This window comes from Oncorhynchus gorbuscha, linkage group LG15 (genome assembly GCF_021184085.1).
Source record: "Oncorhynchus gorbuscha isolate QuinsamMale2020 ecotype Even-year linkage group LG15, OgorEven_v1.0, whole genome shotgun sequence".
Classification (NCBI taxonomy): domain Eukaryota; kingdom Metazoa; phylum Chordata; class Actinopteri; order Salmoniformes; family Salmonidae; genus Oncorhynchus; species Oncorhynchus gorbuscha.
In genome coordinates, this window is record NC_060187.1 from 57825117 (window position 1) to 57850551 (window position 25435).

Sequence of the window (25435 nt, forward strand, 5' to 3'; positions counted from 1 at the left end):
AATCATTTGATTTGTAATTCCCAATCAGTACTAACAGCCAAAGGACACATGTGACAGTGGGTTTATTAAATTCCAAAACAAACTTTTTTCCATTTGCTTGCTAAATGGGAAAGAAACATGAAATCGCCAAACCACAACTGTTTGAAATACTTTCATATATAAAACGATCCACTGTTTTGCCTTCACAAAACAGCACATTTATTTTCTTTAAATAAACTTGTAAATATACATTAAAAATGGTCAGTTTACTACAGCTACTCAGTGACAGAATATTAGCTGTGCATCAACAGTTTACAGGTTAAACATTGCTTGTCAAAACATTGATTTGAAATAAACTAAGGAGAGTAGGCCTAAACAATTGGACTGACTGGATATATACAAAGAGCCATCTATATGAATAGGAACTTATTACAAATACAGAGCTGTACATTAAACTAAAATAGTGTCTAAAAGACACAGCAGGAGCACCCTCTTCTATTCAGGAGAGGTCCTGGACTAGGAAATGCTGAAAGAACTCTTGGGTCTTCCTCTTCTCTGCAAGGTCCTGCTTCGTGGGTGACTTCAGTAGCAAGGCAGCAAAAATGGTGGCTGTGAGGGATGACACAGGGCACAATGTCAATAACATAATAATTACTAACTGGCACTTGATGTAAGATTAAATTAGGTTCACTTTTTTAAAAATATTATGCATCAAACAAATTTAATTAAAAGGAAAACACTGAAAAAGGAACTAAATCCAGAATCTGACCCAGCATTATTACAGCCAATATTGTAGCTTTTGCTAGTTTTGTATTACTAGGCTATATTTTCAACTAAGTAAATAAATGATAACTGATTGCCCTAAGGTGAAAAAAACCAAACATACGCACAGTATCACAGCACAGAAAGACTATGGCCTTCGGAATATAAAACCCCAACAAGATTCCATAACCATTTGCATGCCTTGGAATAATCAGGCATTTATCGCAACAGTAGTCTTATTGTTGTATTGCTTCATTGCATATTGTGACATATGGAAACCAACAAATAGGAAAGCTTGTTACGGCTTCTGATCTTAAACTTGCACTGCTCGACTTTGTAAACATTGAACCTCTTGGGTATTGGTCAAGAAGACCATGAAGTTTAGTTTTAACCCTTTCAAAACACATTCAGTCAATTGTTTGTGTGTTTGATAAGAATGCAAAATGTGTTACACATTTTTCCATTTCACCTTACCTAAAATATTGACATCCAGGCTATTGTGTGTAGAATGCTTCAACAACTCACGGAGAAAAGCCGCTATATAGTTAAACACGTTTTTATGGCACTGAGGTAACAAGGATACAACCTGAGGATGAAGAAAACATCACTCAATACCATAGACAAGTTAAAACATGAGAGCAAGTCACAGCCAATTCCCCACAACTGGGTTGGGTTCATTATGGCGCAACAGAAAATGTTGTCCCTCCCTATTTCAGAACATTTGAAGCCTAATGAACAAGACCTAGTACAGTAAACAATCATTACATACAGAATATCCTACTATAGGGGCACTGAGAAAAGTAATGTCTACTTTAAAGAGTGAGTTGAATTGGTACTGACCTTTTTACACTGACTGGTGTTGGAGCAGCACTCCAGGCACTGCTGGTACAGGGAGAAGGGGACCACAGGCTCAGGGAGGGCATCAAGGAAGATGAGCAGTGCTTCTGCCACAGAGTGGTTACTGCCAGCTAGGGGTCAACCCGGGTCAAGGGGCATCAAACACTTAAAAAATACAGAGTAGACACTAAGACTTAATTTATCCAGGGTTGTGTCCATTAAGGCTCAAAATGGAAAACTTTTACAAAATGAAATGAGTGTTTCTTATTGGACATGTCCAGGTAGTCCTCTGTTTCAGGCCATTTTTCTTCCGTTTAACGCCTAATAAACACAACCCAGGTGTATATCAGTTGTTAAGGATACGGAGTGAGTCTGGCATGCCAGTGTCAAGACAATCCCTTATCTCCACAAATTCACTGCGGAGCCCAGGTTGTTGAAATAGTTCCCCCTAAAAATAGAAGCAAAAGGTTATAGAGTTGTACTGTAAACACATAACTTCAAAGCACACAGAAAGGTAGCCAGCAGGGATCAGGAGAACTGCATTCATGTCAATATTGTAGAGTATTATGCATTTCACTTTTTTAATGAATCAACTAATAAATATATTTATTTGGCCCTTAACATTCAGCCAGTTCTGTTGAGTCATTCCAGCCTGTTGGTGGTTGCCAGAGACACAGAACGTTTCCAAACATTCCTATTTTCAATCCACTGGGTTGCTGTGGTGAAAGAGACTAATATGTCTGGGAGGACACCAAAAGCTGCCCAACTCCCTTTGAATTCTTTGATGCTGTGCAACTAACTGCGAAAGGGGAGGTAAGTAGGCAAAAGGTAATAGCCAACATCCTTGAAAACTAGAGTATTGTCAAGAAACTAATGCCTGATTCCGACCCAAGCTGTACTGGTTCAGATTTATTTATCCTTTTCATTCTCCCTCCCAGGCAGCAACAACTATTGTGGAGGCATAGTACAGCTCAGGGCCAGTACAGCTCAGGGCTCATTTTCCCAATATTATATATATATTATATATTTATATTTATTTAACTATGCAAGTCGGTTAAGAACTAATTCTTATTTACAATGACAGCCTACATGTAAATGTTCAATCTTACCTTAACATTAGAATTATTCCACAATACTGACAACAGATCAGCTCCTAGAGAGATATCACCTTATGGCTGCAAATATTGAGGCAGCATATTCTAATCCTTACCCTATAATCACAGATTCATTTGGCACATCATTGCACATGTTACAAATCATGAAATATATTGAGGCAAAATTGTGTAGCCTATCAATAGAACTCAATTGACTGAGCATGAAATTGATTTCAATATGTTTGAAATATAAAGGGATATATATTCTATAGGTCTACTGTAGGCCTATGCATTAAATAATGAAATCTCCGTTTTCATTTGAAGCATCTTTTTATCTTTTTCTTGTTCAGTTGTAAAGACATTGGCAACTTTGTATTTCAGAGAGACAGAAAAACAGCTTGATTCTATGTTTAGCGGAGATCTTCTGTGTATAAAGTGAGGGGCAAAAACAGCATCCAATGACACACCTAGATGTTCTAGGTTTGGCTCAGTAGTGCGAAAATGGTAAAGGATTTCAGTCCTGACCTGTTTAGGAGCATTACGGTATAGGTGGTCCACCATCTGCCATATCTCTTTAGGGATATCCAGGGGCTTATCGATGATTAAAGTTCTGGTCTCATCACCTGACAACGTCTTTAGAAAGAAGAAAAAAAGTGACATTTTAGCGAAATGGGTTTAAGTCCTTTACCTAACCTTTCTTGAACAACATGTCCTTAGAGGACAATGTGCTGTAGCTATTCATGCTGCCTGTATTAATAACTAGCGAGCCAAAGACAAAAAAATATATGTATTTAAAAAAAATGGTGAGAAATCTTTGGGCTTCTTTATTCTCAGAATCTATCATCTTTTCATCTGGTCAATTTTAGAATAACACTGATTGAAGATCAAACAAAAAAGCAGAAGTTTCTGAGGAGGATTGCTCTAGCGTACACGACAGCATGCTGTTTTGCAACACTAATGACCCTGTGGATATTCCCCCCTGGCAACAGTGTGTTCTGGGCCAATGGGTGATTTGATTTCCTGTTTGGAAACCCACTTCACACACAAAATCTCCTATTTGGTTCACACATCGCAAAAAGCAGTTTGTTTTTACAAAAGAAGTACACTTTGTAAGACAAAAAGGAAATGATGGGGGCTATAGCAAAAAGCTTACGAACAGAATTTCACTTGAGCTTTTATGTTTAGTGCAAATGTGTCTAGTCTCTCGTCTCAATGAATTCGGGGAATTTTGACTGCAGCTAGTTCAAGATTTGCACTTGCTGGTCATTTTTAGATAATTGATAACAAATTCAAACACATATTATGAGCAGGACAGAATCCCCCCAGAGTACTTTCACATTTAATTGTTTTTATTCTGGGCAAGGCTTTTCATACAAAACAGCCTTGAAGAGTGGGACATTTCCAGGCCACGGTCAGCTGATTCTTCACCTTTCTCCCAACATGTGAAATATGGAGTATGCAAGTGTACAATGGTGGAAACTCCTTCAGCCAATGCTTAGGTTACACCAATATAATACTTTTAAATCCACGATGGGGATTGTACCAGACCACAGCACACTTTTGGAGAAGTGTGAAGAATGGGAAAGCAGCCTTCTGAGTCAGACTGCACCTGGATCGTATTCACTCAGAACCATGAATTTGTCCAATAAGAAACGCACATTTTTGCTTAACATTGCAAAATATATATACAATAGTGAACACACTCCTTGCTGGCTATACTGAACTCACCAGCTCCCGGATGGTCTCCAGGGGCATTTCCTGGATGGGGTCCCTCAGTTGGCACAGGGTCTGGATGGACGAGCCGAAGCAGCTGGGCAAGTAGTTGCCCAACACAGAGAGAAAGTAGTCCTTTCCCCGATCCAGGTGGAGCACCAGTATGTCTTCGATTTGCTGGCGGCCTGCGTTGAGCTCCGTGGCGGTGGAGCGGTTCACAAATACCTCCAGGTCAATGTCCACGTTCCCACCTTGGTGAACAGTGCATGGACGGGTTCAGGTATATTTCAATGATTTATCAATGGAGGAACATTTCAGAAAAGCACCAATTCCTTATTATCAATTCCCTGAGACACAAATGAACAGGGTTGTGTTAATTTGGGATCAAATGAAAGAAAACTCCACTGACAAACTGAAGAAGGGACTACTTGGACATGTCCAATAAGAAACACAAATGATTCAGTTTCAAATCGTTTGAAAATGTTTTCTGTTGCGTGACCTAATGAACATGATCATGCTCTGTAAATATATATATAATATATATATATATATATGTTCTGTGTGGAAACTTGTTGACAAATGGTGCTGATGAACCACAAGCAAAGGTTGTACTGTACACTAAGCATTACTAACTGCAATTGAATGTGTGAAGGCAACCCTATTAATTTATATCTGCATCACTACATTGACAATTTCAGAACTAAATGAGACAAACGGTAAAAATAAAAACTATCAGCAAGACCCAGAGGCAAAGAGCACTGAGGCACATCCACCACTCCTTCCATCCTAAGCCTTGAGATATCACCATTATTTACAAGTCTCACGTGCTAGACAGATCTGAAATTGCTTCCCTGCCATTAAATAGTGAGTTGAGAAAATGCCTCTATCAATTGCAGTCACAGGGAAAACTCAAATCTATCATTCAGTCAGAACAGCGCTATGATGTGGTCTCTCGCGTCATAGCTCATTACATTATGTCTAACATAGCGGGGGAGGCCAGGTGCTTACATAAATTAATATCCATTCCTGAATCTAAGTCTTAGACCCTGTTCTAATAAGTCAGAAATGCCATCCGACCTTCCTTGAAGTACTCACTGATCTGAATTAGTTAGGTTGAAGAACGTAATGGGGTGGCAACCTTGCTTTCACCCAGCCAAACTCTAGATCTGGGGCTGTATGTATCAGATGTTTTAGAGTAGGAGTGATAATGTAGGATCAGTTTTACATTTGAGATAACAATTAATTTGATTACATGGACAGGGGGGGGGGGGGTACCAGATCCTAGATGAGCACTTCTACTCTGACATGCTTGATACACACCTTCATACAAATGCTTACCTCAAGAAAACACGGAAGAAAGAATAGGGCCATAAGTCCTGCTATACTCACCCTGAGCGATGAAACCCTTGGCCGGGTTGGCGGTGAGCCAGGGCTTGCAGTAGGTGCGCTCATCCAGCTTCTGGATGAACTCAAACTGGCACGGGACCTGCCCGTCGTTGTGGAGGGTCAGAGTCTCTGCCTGGTGCTGCATGAACTTCACATCTATGAAGTGGAACTGGGGAGGGAGAGTGATTTGGATTAGGTTACACAGGTAAGGAGTAGGGGTGTGAAAATCACAGCGTTGATTACAGAAATGATTACAGTTGATATGCAGCCATTGTCAATGGTAGGGGATGTCGGCTTCAATATCCTAAATGGCATATCTAGAACCAGACTACAAGATGTCAGGTCGAAAAACCGCTACGGCCCTGATGGAGAAATTGCAAAATAATTGCTCTGCAAGTGCAAGCACAAAGTGCATGCTCTCAAACACCATACGTGGCATTAACAACAGATTGTTGGACGTCTATGAACACACTGTCATACATCACTGCAACGAGCAGTGGGACATGATCTACGTACTGACAACATGGAGAGGCACACAACATAGAACTTAAAATTACATTAATACCATTGTGAGGGGGACAGCAGTAAGGAAAGTGCCGTCTGGTAGGGTTTCCTCTAGTTAACGCAGTCAAACTTGGCTATAGCGTAAAAATTCATGAAAACCTAACGTACAGGTAGGATTAGACTAAGGTTAGCAATGTGGTTAGGTTTAAAATCACATTTTAAGAAGATCAATTGCAGAAAAAGGCTTTATGACTTTGTGGCTGTGGTAACTAGTGACGACCAGTATTCACCAACTACTTATCTTATAGAATTCAGTGTGTCAAATCGGAGGGTCTGTTGTCCGGGCCTCTGGCAGTCTATGTGGGTGCCGCTAGGTTAAATTCTTGGACCGACTTCTCTGTATACATCAATGAGGTCGCTCTTGCTGCTGGTGAGTCTCTGATCCACTCTACTCAGATAACACCATTCTGTGTTCTGGCCCTTCTTTGGACACTGTTAACTACCCTCCAGGCAAGCTTCAATGCCATACAACTCTCCTTCCGTGGCCTCCAATTGCTCTTAAATACAAGTAAAACTAAATGCATGCTCTTCAACCAATCGCTACCTGCACCTGCCCGCCTGTCCAACATCACTACTCTGGACGGCTCGGACTTAGAATATGTTGACAAATATCTAGGTGTCTGGTTAGACTATACACTCTCCTTCCAGACTCACATCAAACATCGCCAATTCAAAGTTAAATCTAGAAATGGCTTCCTATTTCGCAACAAAGCATCCTTCACTCATGCTGCCAAATATACCCTTGTAAAACTGACCATCCTACCAATCCTCGACTTTGGCGATGTCATTTACAAAATAGCCTCCAATACCCTATTCAATAAATTGGATGCAGTCTATCACAGTGCCATCCGTTTTGTCACCAAAGCCCCATATTACTACCCACCATTGCGACCTGTATGCTCTCGTTTGCTGGCCCTTGCTTCATACTCGTCGCCAAACCCACTGGCTCCAGGTCATCTACAAGACCCTGCTAGGTAAAGTCCCCCCTTATCTCAGCTCGCTGGTCACCATAGCAGCACCCACCTGTAGCACACACTCCAGCAGGTATATCTCTTCTGTCACCCCCCAAACCAATTCTTACTTTGGCCGCCTCTCCTTCCAGTTCTCTGCTGCCAATGACTGGAACGAACTACAAAAATCTCTGAAACTGGAAACACTTATCTCCCTCAATAGCTTTAAGCACCAGCTGTCAGAGCAGCTCACAGATTACTGCACCTGTACATAGCCCATCTATAATTTAGCCCAAACAACTACCTCTTTCCCTACTGTATTTATTTTGCTCCTTTGCACCCCATTATTTATCTCTCTACTTTGCACATTCTTCCACTACAAATCAACCATTCCAGTGTTTTACTTGCTATATTGTATTTACTTCGCCACCATGGCCTTTGTTTTTTGCCTTTACCTCACATTGTATATAGACTTATTTTTCTACTGTATTATGTATGTTTGTTTTACTCTGTGTAACTCTGTGTTGTTCTGTGTGTCGAACTGCTTTGCTTTGTCTTGGCCAGGTCGCAATTGTAAATGAGAACTTCTTCTCAACTTGCCGACATGGTTAAATAAAGCTGAAATATGTGTATTTTATTTTTATTTTTAGGAATTCCAGGACTGCATTGACCCCTAGCGGTTATACACAGAACCACATCTGAATTGTGAAATCAAGTCATTTGATTTTTTTTTTAAACATTTAAAGCAATTTTTTCAAAGTGCAGTTTAAATGTTAAGAAAAAAAATGTAAAAATTGTACATGTTGCACAGACGTTCTCCCTCATTTTTACTCCTGTTCGTAAAGAGCAGAGCTCAATTGATAAGAGTCGTTCACAAGGTCCCGCTGCTGTCAATGTTCACTGATAATGTTCACTGATAATGTTGCATTGTGCATTATGAAAGACCAGAGAAATGTTAACATATTCTTCATCTATAACAATTCACAGTAGAATCACTCACCTCTCGCCTGGACAGCATTACGGACGGAATGCACTCGTTCTCCATCTTGTCCAGCGAGCGCACAATTTCCTCAAATGTATTTTTGTAAGACTCTTCATTCACCAGCTTGATCTGAAGAAACAGCAGAGAAGGGAGGTTAAAACACAGATGAATAGGGGAAACAAGAGGCATATCATTATTTTAACATTGTAAAAAATGCCATGCAACAGAATACCTAGAATTAGAATCCAAATACTTGTCATGAATGGATAAATGAAATGCTCAAAAGCACAATTCTAAAAGTTGTCTGAACTCTAAATATATGGCTCTGGGGGAAACTCAGACTGGTCACAAGGATAAAAAAACAAAAAAACACTTCCACTATGGAATTCCCATATTTGGTCAAGATGAAACTCTTCCCACCACTTTGCTTACTCTGCCCCATAGTGTGACTAAGATTGTTCAGATGGGCTTTTTACAATCTTGGGTTATCTATAAGAATCTTTGCTTATGACTCCCCAGGCTAAACCAACCAAAACCTCATGGTCTCTAAGAGGTCAAAGGACAGATGGTGGAAACTAATTCTCACCCCGATCTCCAGCAGGGAGCTGACTGGCTTGTGGTCGCTGGTCTTCAGGTCCATGTGACTCTGGTAGTGCAGCTGCCGCACATTCTTGCCTCGCCACAGGATCCGATCACACCACGCCGGCACGCGACACTTTTCACTGAGGGCGTGAAACATGAAACTAAGAAATTTTGGAGACAGATTCTACGCAATAAGATAAGAGTTTTGTAATACTTTATTCTGCAGCTATAATGCTTTAGAACATATTCTAAGAATGTATGAGCCTTTGTAATGCATTATAAATCAGGCTTATGGTATATTCTGTCTCCCTATCAATATTCCAACTCAAAACGCCTTACTCATTATGCAACAACCATAAGACATTATACATGTTCTTACGATGCATTATAAATGGTATTATAATGCAATATATCTGCAGGCTATTAGTTAAGTGTTATTGTTTTCTCCTTTGCCTTTATAGAAATACTAGACATTTAGAGAGGAGAAGTTACCTTGTGTCCCATTGGTCAGAGCCAGTGTCGTATTTGTAAGTGGGCAGGAAGCCAATTTCTCCCTCCACAAAGCCCACGAAAACAGCCTTCTCATCGATCTGCCTCTTCAGCTGAGGACCACAGAGCCACAACAAGACATCGTGACAATTACCACACTCATCAGGGTGTAATGTGACTGGCACTGAACACAGAGATTAGCAGTCTTATTCATTAGGGCATACTGTAGCAAAATGTTTTGCAATGGAAAATTTGTTTCTGATTGGACAATTTCAGGTTGTCCCTCCCTGTTTCAGATCAGTTTTGTTCAGTTTGGAGCCTAATACATTTGACACTGGGAACATTGTTGTGGAACTTTCAGATATTACATAGAACAAACCTGCCTGTCTGACAGAGTAAGGAATCATGACATTTCTATCTGCAATGTTCTACAACATTTGCCAACTAAACGCACCCTAGAAGTAGACATTTAAATGGCTTGAAGTTTAGCGGCTTGAGATGACCTACCTGGTCATAACTGTGCAGAGTTTCAAAATCCTTCTTGGCGATTAAGTCCTTCACATCGTCAACGTCAAGGTCACTTAGCCTGTAGTTGAGATCTCCCAGCCATAGGACCACACTGTAAGCAAGGAAAAGATGATGCATTGAGAATATGGAAAATCATAGAAATATAACTACTCTTCTATAATTCTATTTCAATACGGAAAATGGTGGCGGTGGCTTTGCATGTGGTTCTAGAACTCATCCCATTCTACAACTGCATCAAAACACTGCATTAATTTCAAATGTTCACCTAAGACATTATAAAGTTATGTGAAATTGGCAAGATGCACTGGTCTTGTGATCAAAGGTTTACATAATACATTCGCTATTTTGTTTCCTTGAGAGAATATCACCATGCCGGAATAAATACAAAGCATGGTGTTTCACCACAACAACCAAATCCAGGGTCCTGTTCATTAGGCACAAAATAACAAACAAAAACAACAGACTGAAAAGGCCGGGATCTTCTGGACTCGTCCAATAAGAAAACTCCTTTTTGTTTTCCTTTGCAAAATATTTTCAATGTGTGCCCTAATGAATACGACCCAAAACATATCCAATAAGAAACGCTCATTTAAATGTTTTGGCCCTAATGAACACAACCCTGAAAAGTGGAAATACTGCTTTGTACTCAAGACTTGTTCATACTCGTGCTTCATGATGGTGAGTGGGACCAGCGCGAGGTCGTGCTGGCGGAAAAGCAGCCTACTGCAGATATCCTTGTAGTCCTGGTTGCGCCTTTCGTACTCCTCGATGTGGGCGGCCAGGTGGGAGTTGACCACACAGATGTCAGAGTTGTGGAAGAGGAAGCGGATGGCCACAGCACCTTTGTTTCCCTGAGGTGAGAAGTTTGTAAAACATTTTATATTATGTGCCCCTATAGAACAAACCATTTCCCTGCTGCATCATGAAAAGTGGCACAATCAGTACGGTTTCAGAAAAAGCTTTGTTTATCTAGCAGTGGATACGATCACATGCAACTTCAAATACAACTAGTGCAAGTTATTAACAAACACGGAATCAGATGGTTATTGTCAACAACATTGCAGATGTCAGAGGATTGGTTAGCTAGCAAGCCCGTGAGGCAAGGTAAAATATCACAAATAGACTTAGATAAAGGCAGAAGAATAAGTAACCTGTTGAACATAGCTATAGCCATCAGTCTTGTGTGTTTTCACGGTCATCACTCACTCACAGTTAAGTTTGTCAAGGTCCCGACTTTAGCGTTAGCTATCCTGCTACAGAGCTTGTACCGGGATGCGCTCGCATCACCCGAACTTGACATCTGTTTGTATACAAATAAATAGCTCTATGAACAATAGGAAATCCAATGTGTTTAACAAACATACCTGGGTTCCATGTCTGGTGTATTTGAGTGAGAAAAACTGGTTTTCTGAACCATGGTAAAAAGCCGAGTTTGTAGGTAGAAGGGGTTGTAGTGCAATAGAACTCATTATCCCAACTGTCAAATGGAAGCTAAATGAAACTAGTGGACGCCAGCCAATCTGCTGCTCTAAACTGCTAAGCAGTTGATTACAACCCGCTTAGCGGCCAAGGATATGTACTCCTACCATCGCTCACGCCACTTACCATTCTACCCATGATGCCGGTGCCCACGGTCTCTGCCTCCATCTCAGAGATGTGCTTGGCGTGCTCATTCCTCACGTAAAACAGCAGCATGATGCCCACCAGACGAACCAGTTTCACCTGTAGGGATACACAGGGGTCATGGATCACAGACAGAACAAATACACTGATCAAGCATTTGCTATTAGCCTGATCCTGGATGTGTTTGTGCTGTTTACGAAACACCTAAGGTCGTTCAGGTAGTGTTAGCGGAAGGGGTAACCAAGAGGACCGCAGTGAAGTGGCATACAGGACAATACAATATTGTTCATGCCAATACTGCAGGAGCAAAAATGCTAAATTGCTAACAGTCAGTTTGTTCCACATTCAATCCTGTCAAGAATATAAACCGAAGTAGGATATAACCCAACATTACCATATTAATGTGAAACCAGCCATTTCACAGATTCTTGCCCTATGCTATGTCAATTACGAAGCGACCAAGTGTGCTAAATTCACACCAGTGACAGAGGACTGACAAATGACACGTCATTTACAAGCCTTTGAAAAGAGGAAGAAGCAGTTGGTGTTGAGTCAGCAATTTATAAAAAGGGGAAATAGGTCTAGATAAAAAGAAGATCGAAAAAGAGAAGCTCATGTACAAGCTTTCACCAGGTTAACAAAACCACACTTTATAGTATAAAAGGGAAGCAAATAAGTCATTACAACATTGTACCACCTTGCTTTGGAAACATCTGTAGTACAGCGACACTCAATTGTACCAACTGTGACCACATGCATCCTTCCTTACTCACTGACATGCATGTGTTTGGATAAGTGAAAGGAATATTAGCACCCCACTTCTTTTACCAATCCAACCCTCATATCGGTGAATATTTGATTTTAAGGAAGGAAGGATGTGTTTTTTGGCATATTCAAACAGGACCTTAGTTCTAAAAAAAGAAACATGCATGTAACCTTCCCCACAGTCACATTAAGGTGACTCCTGTCTATCACAGCCTCCTGGTTTCAGCCAATCAGTGTGGCCGAATGGACAAAGCAAAGTGGTATGATGTTGTAATGACTTATTCAAAACTGTAATATCTTATGCTTCACGGAGAAGTGGCTGATCGACGACACTATCAACATACAGCTGGCTGGTTATACGCTGCAACGGCAGGATAGAACAGCGGCGTCTGGTAAGACAAGGGGCGGCGGACTATGTATTTTTGTAAATAACAGCTGGTACACGATATTAAGTCACAAGCTATTGTCTCGCCTAAGGTAGAGTATCTCATGATAAACTGTAGACCACACTACCTACCTAGAGTGTTTTCATCTGTTTTTCGTAGCTGTTTACATACCACCACAGTCAGAGGCTGGCACTATGACAACATTGAATAAGCTGTATTCCACCATAAGCAAGAAATCGCTCACCCAACAGTGGCGCTCCTAGTAGCCGGGGACTTAAATGCAGGGAAACTTAAATCCACTTTACCAAATTTCAAACAGCATGTTAAATGTGCAACCAGAAAATTAAAAAACAACTCTGGACTATCTTTTCTCTACACAGAGACGCATACAAAGTAGGAGGTCGACCGATTATGATTTTTCAAAGCCGATACCGATTATTGGAGGACCAAAAAAAGCTGATACCCATTAATCAGCCAATTTATTTATTTATATTTGTAATAATGACAATTACAACAATACTGAATGAAAACTTCTATTTTAACTTAATATAATACATCTATTTAGTTGCAAATAAATAATTAAACACGTTCAATTTGGTTTAAATAATGCAAAAACAGTGTTGGAGAAGAAAGTAAAAGTGTAAAAAAGCTAACGGTTAAGTTCCTTGCTCAGAACATATGAAAGCTGGTGGTTCAATATTCCCAGGTAATAATTTTAGGTTGTAGTTAATATAGGAATTATGACGCGCCGACTACATCTCTCTATACCATTTGTTTTTCATATACCTTTGACTATTGGATATTCTTATAGGCACTTTAGGATTGCCAGCCTAATCTTGGGAGTTGATAGGCTTGAAGTCATAAACAGCGCTGTGCCTCAAGCGTTGCTAAGAGCTGCTGGCATACACAGTAAAGCTCTGTTTGAATGAATGCTTACGAGCCTGCTGCTGCCTACCACCACTCAGTCAGACTGCTCTATCAAATCGTAGACTTAATTATAATAAAAACAGAAATACGAGCTTTCGGTCATTAATATGGTCAAATCTGGAAACTATCATTTCGAAAACAAAACGTTTATTCTTTCAGTGAAATATGAAACTGCTCCGTATTTTATCGAACGGATGGCAACCCTAAGTCTGAAGATTGTGCAATGTAACAGCAATATTTAATGCCATGTCATAATTAGATAAAATTCTGGCAAATGAGTTTAAGTTCGCAACAAGCCAGGCGGCTCAAACTGAACGCAAGAGAACTGGCAATTTCCCTAGTTAATATTGCCTGCTAACATGAATTTCTTTTAACTAAATATCCATGTTTAAAAATATATACTTCTTTGTATTGATTTTAAGAAAGGCATTGATGTTTATGGTTAGGTACATTTGTGAAATGATTGTGCTTTTTTTACGCAAGTGCATTTTTTGTTAAATCACCCGTTTGGTGAAGTTGAAGTAGGCTGTGATTCGATGATAAATTAACAGGCATTAACATTAACATTGATTATATGCAACACAGGACAAGCTAGTTAACTACACATGGCTGATGATATTACTAGGTTAACCCAGTGATTACGTGAAGATGTTTTTTTTATAAGAAAAGTTTAACGCTAGCTAGCAACATACCGTGGCTCCTAGCAGCCACAAGGTCCTTTTGACGCTGCACTCTCGTAACAGGTGGTCAGCCTGCCACGCAGTTCCCTCGTGGATTGGATTGTAAATCGGCCATAATCTGCTTCCAAAAAGGCAGATTACCGATTGTTATGAAAACTTGAAATCGGCCATGCCGATTAAATCGGTCGACCTCGCCCTCCATTTGGCAAATCTGATCATAATTCTATCCTCCTGATTCCTGCTTACAAGCAAAAATTAAAGCAGGAAGCACCAGTGACTAGATCAATAAAAAGTGGTCAGATGAAGCAGATGCTAAGCTACAGGACTGTTTTGCTAGCACAGACTGGAATTATGTTCTGTGATTCCTCCGATGGCATTGAGGAGTACACCACATCAGTCATTGGCTTCATCAATAAGTGCATTGATGACATCGTCCCCACAGTGACCATACGTACATACCCAAACCAGAAGCCATGGATTACAGACGACATCCGCACTGAGCGAAAGGGTAGAGCATGCATGAGAGCACCAGCTGTTCTAGAAGACTGTGTGATCACGCTCTCCGCAGCCGATGCGAGTAAGATCTTTACACAGGTCAACATTCACAAGGCCGCAGGGCCAGACGGATTACCAGGATGTGTATTGCGAGCATGCGCAGACCAACTCTCCCTGTCCAAGTCTGTAATACCAACATGTTTTAAGCAGACCACCATAGTGCCTGTGCCCAAGAATACTAAGGAAACCTGCTTAAATGACAAGCGACACGTCGCACTCACGTCTGTAGCCGTGAAGTGCTTCGAAAGGCTGGTTGACATCAACACCATTATCCCAGAACCCCTAGACCCACTCCAATATGCATACCGCCCCAACAGATCCACAGATGATGCAATCGCTATTACACTCCACATTGCCCTTTCCCACCTGGACAAAGGGAACACCTATGAGAATGCTATTCATTGACTACAGCTCAGAGTTCAACACCATAGCTTAGTGATGAGTTGAGGGTACTAAGGACACTGAGACTAAACACCTCCCTCTGCAACTGGATCCTGGACGTCCTGACGGGCCGCCCCCAGGTGGTAAGGGTAGGTAACAACACATCCGCCACACTGATCCGCAACATGGGTGCGTGGTCAGTCCCCTCCTGTATTCCCTGTTCACTGATGACTGCACGGCCAGGCACGACTCCAAACACCATCATTAAGTTTACCAATGACAACAGTGGTAGGCCCGATCACCAACAACAAGACAGCCTATAGGGAGGACGTCAGAGACCTGGCCGTGTGGTGCCAGGACAACAACCTCTCCCTCAACGTGATCAAGACAAAGGCAAGGATTGTGGATGACAGGAAAAAGAGGGCCCGAGCACGCTCCCATTCTCATCGACTGGGCTGGAGTGGAGCAGGTTGAGAGCTTCAAGTTCTTTGGTGTCCACACCACCAACAAACTAACATGGTCCAAGCACACCAAGACAGTCGTGAAGAGAGGGCACGTCAAAACCTATTCCCCCTCAGGAGACTGAAAAGATTTGGCATGGGACCATAGATCCTCAAAAAAGGTTCAACAGCTGCACTATCGAGAGCATCCCGATTGGTTGCATCACTGCTTGTGGTAAGGCAACTGTTCGGCCTCCGACCACAAGGCACTACAGAGGGTAGTGCGAACGGCCCAGTACATCACTGGGGCCAAGCTTCCTGCCATCCAGGACCTCTATAGGCGGTGTCAGAGATTGTCAAAGACTCCAGCCACCCTAGTCATAGACTGATCTCTCTGCTACCGCACGGCAAGCGGTACCGGAGGGCCGAGTGTAGGTCCAAAAGGCTTCTAAACAGCTTCTACTCCCAAGCCATAAGACTCCTGAACACCTAATCAAATGGCTCCCCAGACTATTTGCATTGCCCACCCCTTTACACTGCTGCTACTCTCTTATCATCTAGGCATCGTCACTTTATTTACTCTACCTACATGTTCATATTACCTCAACTAACCGGTTCCCCCGCACATTGACTATACTGGTACCCCCCTGTATATAGTCTCGCTATTGTTATTTTACTGCTGCTCTTTAATGACTTATTTCTTATTCTTATCCATATATATATTTTTTAACTGTGTTGTTGGTTAGGGGCTCGTAATTAAGCATTTCACTCTAAGGTGTTGTATTGTACACCTGTTGTATTCGGAGCATGTGACTATTCAAATTTGATATTTGGACTCTGGCCCCTCCCACTCTAGCTCAGAGTGGTTATCATCTTCAGCCGATGAGGACACCAAGTTTGGGCTGGGAAACAAGTTTAGAGTGTGTTTTCTAGAAGTGTTTGTGCATGCATCAACAATGAAGGTTGGGACCTTGTATTGTTGGGGATGTTTAATGCATGCTACTGAAACCTTGCTAGTGTTGGTTATCTTGTTATATATATACATTTGTTCTGTCGCCAGCTGGTAGCATTGTTACCTCATGCATGTTGTCAATTTACAGAACTGCCAGCCACTGTAACTATTGCATGTTTGTAGCTATTAAGTATTAAGTGCATGTTTCAACTACTAGAGAGTATGTTATATTCAAACTAAAGTTGTGGAAGAGTCTAGAAAGCCTGGTGTACTAATGCATGTTCACTTGATTTACAGCCTTGGCCTAGTAATTAAGCAAAGGTGCCCCTTAAAAATCTCTAGCTGGTTGGAGAGACATGGCCATAAATCCTGACTGTCAGCTAGCTTCATCAGTGATTAGCTCCTCTCTCCACTGATATGTATCCTGTAGTAGGTCTACTGTGTTAGCATGCCTAATGTGTGTGTAATGCTACGCTATGTACAGACAACATTACCCGTTGTTAATTTCCTTTCTTTCGCAGAACCACAAGATCGTTTGTGTGGTAGTGAACTAAAGAATACAACTCTGAATATGGCCACATCTGCCTGGTTCTTGCTGGACCGCCTTTAGTGGGTCAGACTAAAGTAGAGTCCGCATTAAGCCACTAGCAGATGAGTGCATCTACAGCAAGATGTTTTTACATTACTATTAGGACACACAACCTTGTGGCAGTAGCAAGACTGGGCATGACAAGTGGCCAGTGGTTAACTGAAGGAGAGGGAGGTTCTTACTAAGGCGTACTTGGCGTCTGGATGCAGCCCCTCAGACACAGCCTTCATCCACTCGGTCTCCTTGGGCGTGTCGTTGAAGAAGAAGGCCTCCTTGCTCAGGTCCAGCTCCTGGAACCTGCAACACAGGGTCATGTTCAGTAGGCACGGAAGGGAAGAAAAAAAACGGGAGGTACTATCCGAAGGTAACCAATTGATAATCATTTTGGTTTTCCGTTGCTAAACGTTTTGCGACAGTGTGCCCTGATTAACATGATCAAGGGGAGCATAAGTCCTCTCTTCTCAACTGACTCTTTATTTCCGTTTTTATTTAACCTTTATTTAACCAGAAAAAGCCCATTAAGACCCAGTCTCTTTTTCAAGGGAGACTTGGCCAAGAAGGCAGCAACAATCAATACATTACAGAATTAAAACATACAACAACATAATCCAGCCTAAAAATAAAAAAAAGCATTTACACTCCTCCGTGACAGTCTCCCATCAATATTTTAAATTCAAATTCACTCTTCTACAATTGAAAACCTTGTGTTCAAGATCCTAATTTGCAGATTAGATAAATGTTATTTAATCTGAAACACCACAAGACTAGTCGTGCACACTGGAAAGGAGACACGATTCATAGAGGTTTGGCTGAATTGGCTCAGTTGCTGCTGTAGCAACTACGACAGTCTGCCCACTCAACACAATCTATGACTTAATTCATCGTCTTGTTGTGGGGTCTCAGACACTGACTGTACCATCTATGTGGGCTATGGATTTAGAGGGGAATTGATTTGTAAGGCCTGGGTGGATGGGACTTACCCCACGCAGTACATGTCAGGGGGAGTGGATGTGGAGCCCAGCCAGGGACGGAGGCTTTCTTTGGGGGTTTGGCCGTTCACATTGTATGTGCCTATGAAGAAACTGAGAGAGAGAGAGAGAGAGAGAGAGAGCGAAGTGGTAAGTACAAAGTCAGAGAGTGGGAGCAAAGCCTAACACTGCCTAATATAGGCGTAACTGATGAACTGTGCGGGTGTATGGCAGACATGACCTTAGCAAGCCCCTTCAGCAAGAACCTAAACACTTCACAGAGCTGTGTGTGTCCACCCCCAGAGGGCATTGCAGTATGAATCACTTGTCATGACACTGTCCATGTTCTGTACAAACCTGCGTCCTAATAATACTACCTCCTGAAATGTGTACTTTTTCACTAACATAAACCAATCATTTACTGTCAAGTTCATGAAGGGAATTGTACAAGTGGGTGGAGAGATTGGGACAGAAGAACCAAAGCTTGTTCTCACCAAGACATTTGTAAAAACCCTTTTGCTTAAAACCTGCATTAGAAATGAATTACTATGAGTTTGGATAGTAGGAATTGAAAAGCAACAATTTCCTTCAACATTACATGGAAATGGACAATTTGTCAGTTATAGCTATGACATGCTTTTTCACAACTCAACACTGACATCCTGTTTAATGCTAAATGTGTCAACCCTGTAGCTTGCGGTACTGACTGTTCCTGATATTTGTGATGAGTCATCGATGTTAGTTTGCATAATACAAGTTGGATAGCTACAAATACAAAACCTGGGTGGTTTGAGCCCTGAATGCTGATTGGCTGACAGTCTTGATTTCAGACCGTATACCACAGGTATGACAAAAATATATATTTACTGCTCTAACTACATTGGAAATCAGTTTTTAATAGCAATAAGCTACCTCAGGGGTTTTTGATACATGGCCAATATACCACAGCATTGTGTAGTGCCTAAGAACAGCCATTAGCCGTGGTAAATTGGACATATACCACAGCCCCTCTGGCCTTATTGCTGAAATATACCCTTTTCACATTATTGTGCCAACCCGGAGCAAATTGTGGTAGCTGGGATATTTTTTTAACATTGTCCTTTCCAGATGTGTAACCAGAAAAGCGCAGTACAAGTCAGCTTGGCTTGTGAATCAAGCAATATAGTAGCGGGCTAGTCACTGGTCCAGCAATGGTGGATGCCTAATCAGCCCAGCACAGTATAGCTCAGCAGCATGAAAATGATATAAGAACACATGTTCAGTGACGTTGATAGGGACAGAGGCAGGGCGGGTTACCTGAAATTCTCCAGGTAGGTGTAGATGTCCTCGTTCTTGAGCAGCTCACAGCGGATGAGGTTGTCGCGCAGGCCAAACTGTGGCATGGCTAGCATTGTGGCTTTGTTGGACGCTGTGTGGCTGGACTGGCGTACCAGGTCATCTCTACCCTCGCGCTTCAGCTCATCCCAGCCCTCACGCTTCACTTTCCCTTGGCTGCAGGGCCCACAAGATGGACGTTTTTAAGTTGCAATAATTGTGCTCGGTGGAGGTTTCAGCTACCTTAGTTGAATGCACTGACGTTAGGTCGCTCTAGATAAGAACGTCTTCTAAATGACCAAATGTGTGTATGTGAGGGGACAGGAGTGTCAGAAACATAGTTACACCCCTTTATTACTGTATAACATCTCCCACAACAGATCTCGTTTGTGACTAAACCAACTAAAGGTATCACAAGAGTGTGTTTGCACTTGGCACCAAGTTCTTTCTTGTGTAGAGCTACAGGCTATCATTATTTAATGTCCAGGATTATTTGTGTTTTTTTTTCTTAAGTCATGATGTTCATTAACCTGGCTGGAAGCTAATGTCGTGAGAGACGTTATATAGTGATTTTGTAATAGGGTCAAGGGCCTAATGTACCCACAACACAAACATTTCAATGTCGTCATTAATACAGGAGAGGGGTTAGAGGGCGAGATGAGAAATCCAATATGGCACACTGGTCCTTTTATCCTTCTTCAAGCACCAAGCCATTTGCATACTGTCAGAGAGAGGAGAGTGGTGTTCAGTACTTACCTCTCTGGGCCGGACTCTACTCTGGGGCGCTCCACTCCACTGTTCACCCTCTTGTTCCCTTCTACTGGGGATCTGCTTACTGCGTTCAATGAGTTCCCTGTTGAGTGAGTGAGTGTGAGTGAGTGAGTGAGTGAGTGAGTGAGTGAGTGAGTCATAAATCAAGAAAGAGAGAGCGGGAGGGAGTTGAAAGAGAGAAAGACAACAAGGGAGAGAAAGAGCGAGCAAAAAGGAGTTGTAAACCAAGTCATTCTAATCAGGTAAAAGCATTGCCATGTGCCAACACTAATCCTATAAGGCCCCTGGAGCTAGCAATGCAAATGCTTCACCTGTGGAGAATCAATCAGCTCATGCCTGAAATAGACCCCACACAAGTCAATAGTGAAGTCGATTTGGTCCTTGCCTACTCGGAAGTACGGAAAATGGACTGAGGCTGTTTTCAAAAGCATTGCATTAGATATAGCATGTTATTATATAGTGAACAAAAATAAACATGTCAAGTGTTTGTTTCATGAGCTGAAATAAAAGTTCCCTGAAATTTCCCAAATGCACAAAAGCTTCTTTTCTCGCAAATGTGTACAAACTTGTTTACATTCCTGTTAGTGAGGACTTCTTCTTTGCCAGGATAATCCAACCACCTGACAGTTTGACACATCAAGAAGCTGATTAAACAGCATGATCATTACACAGGTGCACCTCATGCTGGGGACAATAAGGATACTAAAATGTGCAGGTGTCACAACACCATGCCACAGATGTCTCAAGTTGATGGAACGTGCAAAAGGCATGCTGACTGCAGGAAATGTCCACCAGAGCATTGAATATTAATTTCTCTACCATAAGCCACCTCCAAACATTGTTTTAGAGAATTTGGCAGTACGTTCAACTGGACTTACAACTGCAGACCACGTGTAACCATGCCAGCCCAGGACCTCCACATCTGGCTTCTTCACCTGTGGGATCTTCTGAGACCAGCCACCCGGACAGATGAGGAAACTTTAGGTTTGCACAACCAAAGAATTTCTGCACAGATTGTAAGGAACCATCTCAGGAAAGTTCATCTCCGTGCTCGTCATCCTCACCAGGGTCTTGACCGGACTACAGTTCGGCGTCGTAACCAACTTCAGCGGGCGAATGCTTACCTTTGATGGCCACTGGTACACTGAAGATGTGTGCGCTTTACAGACAAATGGTGGTTTCAATTGTACCAGACAGATGGCAGACAGCGTGTGTGGTGTTGTGAGAGCGAGCAGTTTGCTGAAGTCAACGTTGTAAACAGAGTGCCCCATGGTGGCTGTGGGCTTATGGTATGGGCAGGCATAAGCTACGGAAAACAAACAACTACATTTTGTCAATGGCAATTTAAAATGGACAGAGCTACCACGATGAGGTTCTGAGGCCCATTGTCGAGCCATTAATCCGCCGCCATCACCTCATGTTTCAGCATGATAATGCATGGCCCCAAGTCGCAAGGATCTGTACACAATTCCTGGAAGCTGAAAATGTCCCAGTTCTTCCATGACCTGCATACTTAGACATGTCACCCATTGATTATGTGGAACACGCTGTACGACAGTTTGTTCCAGTTTCCGCCAATATCCACCAACTTCGCACAGCCATTCAAGAGGAGTGGGACAACATTCTACAGGCCACAATCAACAACCTGATCAACTCTATGCGAAGGAGATGTAGCACTGCATGAGGCAAATGGTTGTCACACCAGATACTGACTTTTTTTTAAGGCTTGTGACCATCAGATGCATATTTGTATTACTAGTCACGTGAAAGCTATAGACTAGGGCCTAATGAATTTATTTCAATTGACTGATTTCCTTATATGAACTGTAACATAGTAAAATCATTGAAATTGTTGCATGTATATTGTTGTTCAGGCATAACCTTTATTTATCCAGGTTAATCTCAAATGACATCAACTCTCTATTGCAAGATACCCGAGACAATACATTGCATTTTAAGTAGTTCAAATCAATGGAAGAGGCAAGGCCTGAGTCTAAGACAATATGGCCACTGTCTCCTACTGTTTGGCAGAACAAACTCTTAGAACATGGCAAGTGTAATAGAGGAAATTGCTTTAGAGGGTGTATCATTTTGTTTTACCACCATATACTGTAGCAGTATCTGATTGCGAGTTCATCGTTTATTGCATTCTGTTTAAGAGAATCAACTCAATACAAGCAGCTGTGCAAGAAATTAGCCAACGGGGTTCTCATGCAATAGGCCTAGGCCTACAAGCGTTTGAGAGTTGTTGTCCAGTATGAGGACAAGATAGCAAAAACCGATCTGGGACCAGAGGTGTATTCACTAGGAACGAAACTGAAGCAAACAGAATGAAAACGGGGAGACATACCTGAATGTATCCAATAGAAACTCGGTTGTTGATAAATGTTTTCCATTTGCAATTGTTTGCTACGGTTTGGACTAGAGGTCGACCGATTATGATTTTTCAACGCCGATACCGATTATTGGAGGACCAAAAAAAGCCAATGTTTCTTTTGTAATAATGACAATTACAACAATACTGAATGAACACTTATTTTAACTTAATATAATACATCAATAAAAATCCATTTAGCCTCAAATAAATAATGAAACATGTTCAATTTGGTTGTAAATAATGCAAAAACAAAGTGTTGGAGAAGTAAAAGTGCAATACGTGCCATGTAAAAAAGCTAACGTTTAATTAAGTTTCTTGCTCAGAACATGACAACATATGAAAGTTGGTGGTTCCTTTTAACATGAGACTTCAGAATTCCAAGGTAAGAGGTTTTAGGTTGTAGTTAATATAGTATTTATAGGACTATTTCTCTCTATACCATTTGTATTTCATATACCTTTGACTATTGGATGTTCTTATAGGCACTTTAGTATTGCCAGTGTAACAGTATAGCTTCCGTCCCTCTCCTCGCCCCTACCTGGGCTCGAACCATGAACACATCGACAACAGCCACTTGAAGCAGAATTACCCATCCCTCCACAAAAGCCGCGGCCCTTGCAGAGCAAGGGGAATAACTACTCCAACTCTCAGAGCGAGTGACGTTTGAAACGCTATTAGCGCACACCCAGCTCACTAGCTAGCCATTTTACATCGGTTACACCAGCCATTAGGCTGATAGGCTTGAAGCCATAAACAGCGCTGTGCTTGCGAAGAGCTGCTGGCAAAACGCACAAAAGTGCTGTTTGAATGAATGCCTGCTGCTGCCTACCATCGCTCAGACTGCTCTATCAAATCATAGACTTAATTATAACATAATAACACACAGAAATACGAGCCTTTGGTCATTAATATGGTCGAATCCGGACACTATCATTTAAAAAACAAAACGTTTATTATTTCAGTGAAATACGGAACTGTTCTGTATTTTATCGAACGGGTGGCATCCCGGAGTCTAAATATTCTTATTACATTGCACAAACTTCAATGTTATGGCATAATTACGTAAAATTCAGGCAAATTAGTTTGCAATGAGCCAGGCTGCCCAAACTGTTGCATATACCCTGACTCTGCGGGCAATGAACGCAAGAGAAATTACAATTTCACCTGGTTAATATTGCCTGCTAACCTGGATTTCTTTTAGCTAAATATGCAGGTTTAAAAATATATACTTCTGTGTATTGATTTTAAGAAAGGCATTGGTGTTTATGGTTAGGTACAGTCGTCCAACGATTGTGCTTTCTTCGCAAATGCGCTTTTGTTAAATAATCCCCCAGCGTTGCATCGATTATATGCAACACAGGACACGCTAGATAAACTAGTAATATCAAACATGTGTAGTTATAACTAGTGATTATGATTGACTGATTGATTGTTTTTTTATAATATACGTTTAACGCTAGCTATCAACTTACCTTGGCTTCTACTGCATTCGCGTAACATGCAGGCTCCTCGTGGAGTGCAATGAGAGGCAGGTGGTTAGAGCTCGACACAAAATCGGCACCCAAAAATACCGATTTCCAATTGTTATGAAAACTTGAAATTGGCCCTAATTAAATCGGCCATTCCAATTAATCGGTCAACCTCTAGTTTGGGCCAATGATTACACCCCAGGCTAAGCACAAGATGTATTGAGTTGCTTCGTGAACTAGGCAGGGATAACTTCAGGAACCAATAGCTTACTGTAATTGGACAGGACTTGGGAGAAAAACAGCTGGAAGTTAAAATAGGCTAATACAATGTAAACATAGGCTAATACAACGTAAACATAGGCTAATACAATGTAAACATAGGCTAATACAACGTAAACATAGGCTAATACAACGTAAACATAGGCTAATACAACGTAAACATAGGCTAATACAACGTAAACATAGGCTAATACAACGTAAACATAGGCTCATCCTTTAGTAAAGCCTACCACAGAACCCAAACCGGCTGCGCACGTGTGCCATCGTGCATAAATGTATTTTGTTCCCCTACACCAAAAGCGATCAAGACACGCAGGTTAAAATATCAAAACAAACTCTGGACCAATTACATGAATTTTGGGACTGGTCAAAAAGCATTAAACATGTATGGCAATTTAGCTAGCTAGCTTGCACATGCTAGCTAATTTGTCCTATTGCTGTCTGTTGCTAGCTCATTTGTCCTGGGATAAACATTAGGTTGTTATTCTACCTGAAATGCACAAGGTCCTCTACTCCGACAATTAATCCACACACAAAACGGTCAACCGAATAGTTTCTAGTCATCTCTCCACCTTCCAGGCCTTTTCATCTTTGAACTGATATGGTGATTGGCATCTCAACTTTCATAGTATTACTACACCGACCGGCAACACAGTTAGTCTTTAAATCACCCACGTGGGTATAACCAATGAGGAGCTGGGATGAGGGTACCTGCTTTTATAAACCAATGAGGAGATGGGAGAGGCAGGACTTGCAGCGCAATCTGCGTCAGAAATTGAAGGGACTTCTATTTTAGCCCTTGGCAACGCAGACGCGCGAGCAGTGTGGGTGCAATAATTGAATAACATGGATTTCTAAATTTATTTTGCAAAGCTCGCGCACGTGACCAGTCTGGTCAGCATGTACTTCTAATCACATCACACACAAGTTCTTACCATCTCGGGGTAATTCCTTGCATGCTATACACTCTCAAGGCAGTCAAGGTAAATGTTAGCTTTATCTATTGTTTATGGAAAGTGGTTGCAAAACAATACCAGAGGAAGAACTCAAATTTCTGTAGTGCAATGGAATCACTTATAATCAATCAGAGGCT

At 41.6% G+C, this 25435-nt stretch overlaps 1 protein-coding gene across 3 annotated transcripts in view; it reads right to left on the reverse strand.

Moving 5' to 3' along the window:
* Nucleotides 1-45: 45 nt before the first annotated feature.
* LOC123997582 (type II inositol 1,4,5-trisphosphate 5-phosphatase-like) overlaps nucleotides 46-25435 on the reverse strand; it is a 34568-nt gene continuing 9178 nt past the window's right edge. For 2 of the 3 annotated variants that reach the window (XM_046301968.1, XM_046301970.1), the window contains 17 exons: nucleotides 20203-20299; nucleotides 19429-19623; nucleotides 18145-18246; nucleotides 17347-17461; nucleotides 11472-11588; nucleotides 10530-10717; nucleotides 9846-9957; nucleotides 9342-9451; nucleotides 8854-8989; nucleotides 8286-8396; nucleotides 5775-5940; nucleotides 4401-4636; nucleotides 3198-3305; nucleotides 1942-2026; nucleotides 1582-1709; nucleotides 1216-1327; nucleotides 46-588 (listed from right to left, as the gene is read on the reverse strand). In XM_046301968.1, the coding sequence (XP_046157924.1) occupies nucleotides 479-588; nucleotides 1216-1327; nucleotides 1582-1709; nucleotides 1942-2026; nucleotides 3198-3305; nucleotides 4401-4636; nucleotides 5775-5940; nucleotides 8286-8396; nucleotides 8854-8989; nucleotides 9342-9451; nucleotides 9846-9957; nucleotides 10530-10717; nucleotides 11472-11588; nucleotides 17347-17461; nucleotides 18145-18246; nucleotides 19429-19623; nucleotides 20203-20299 (2228 nt within the window). In that variant the 3' untranslated portion in view covers nucleotides 46-478. The remainder of the gene's footprint in view (nucleotides 589-1215; nucleotides 1328-1581; nucleotides 1710-1941; nucleotides 2027-3197; nucleotides 3306-4400; nucleotides 4637-5774; nucleotides 5941-8285; nucleotides 8397-8853; nucleotides 8990-9341; nucleotides 9452-9845; nucleotides 9958-10529; nucleotides 10718-11471; nucleotides 11589-17346; nucleotides 17462-18144; nucleotides 18247-19428; nucleotides 19624-20202; nucleotides 20300-25435) is intronic. The other variant, XM_046301969.1, reaches the window with a different exon arrangement.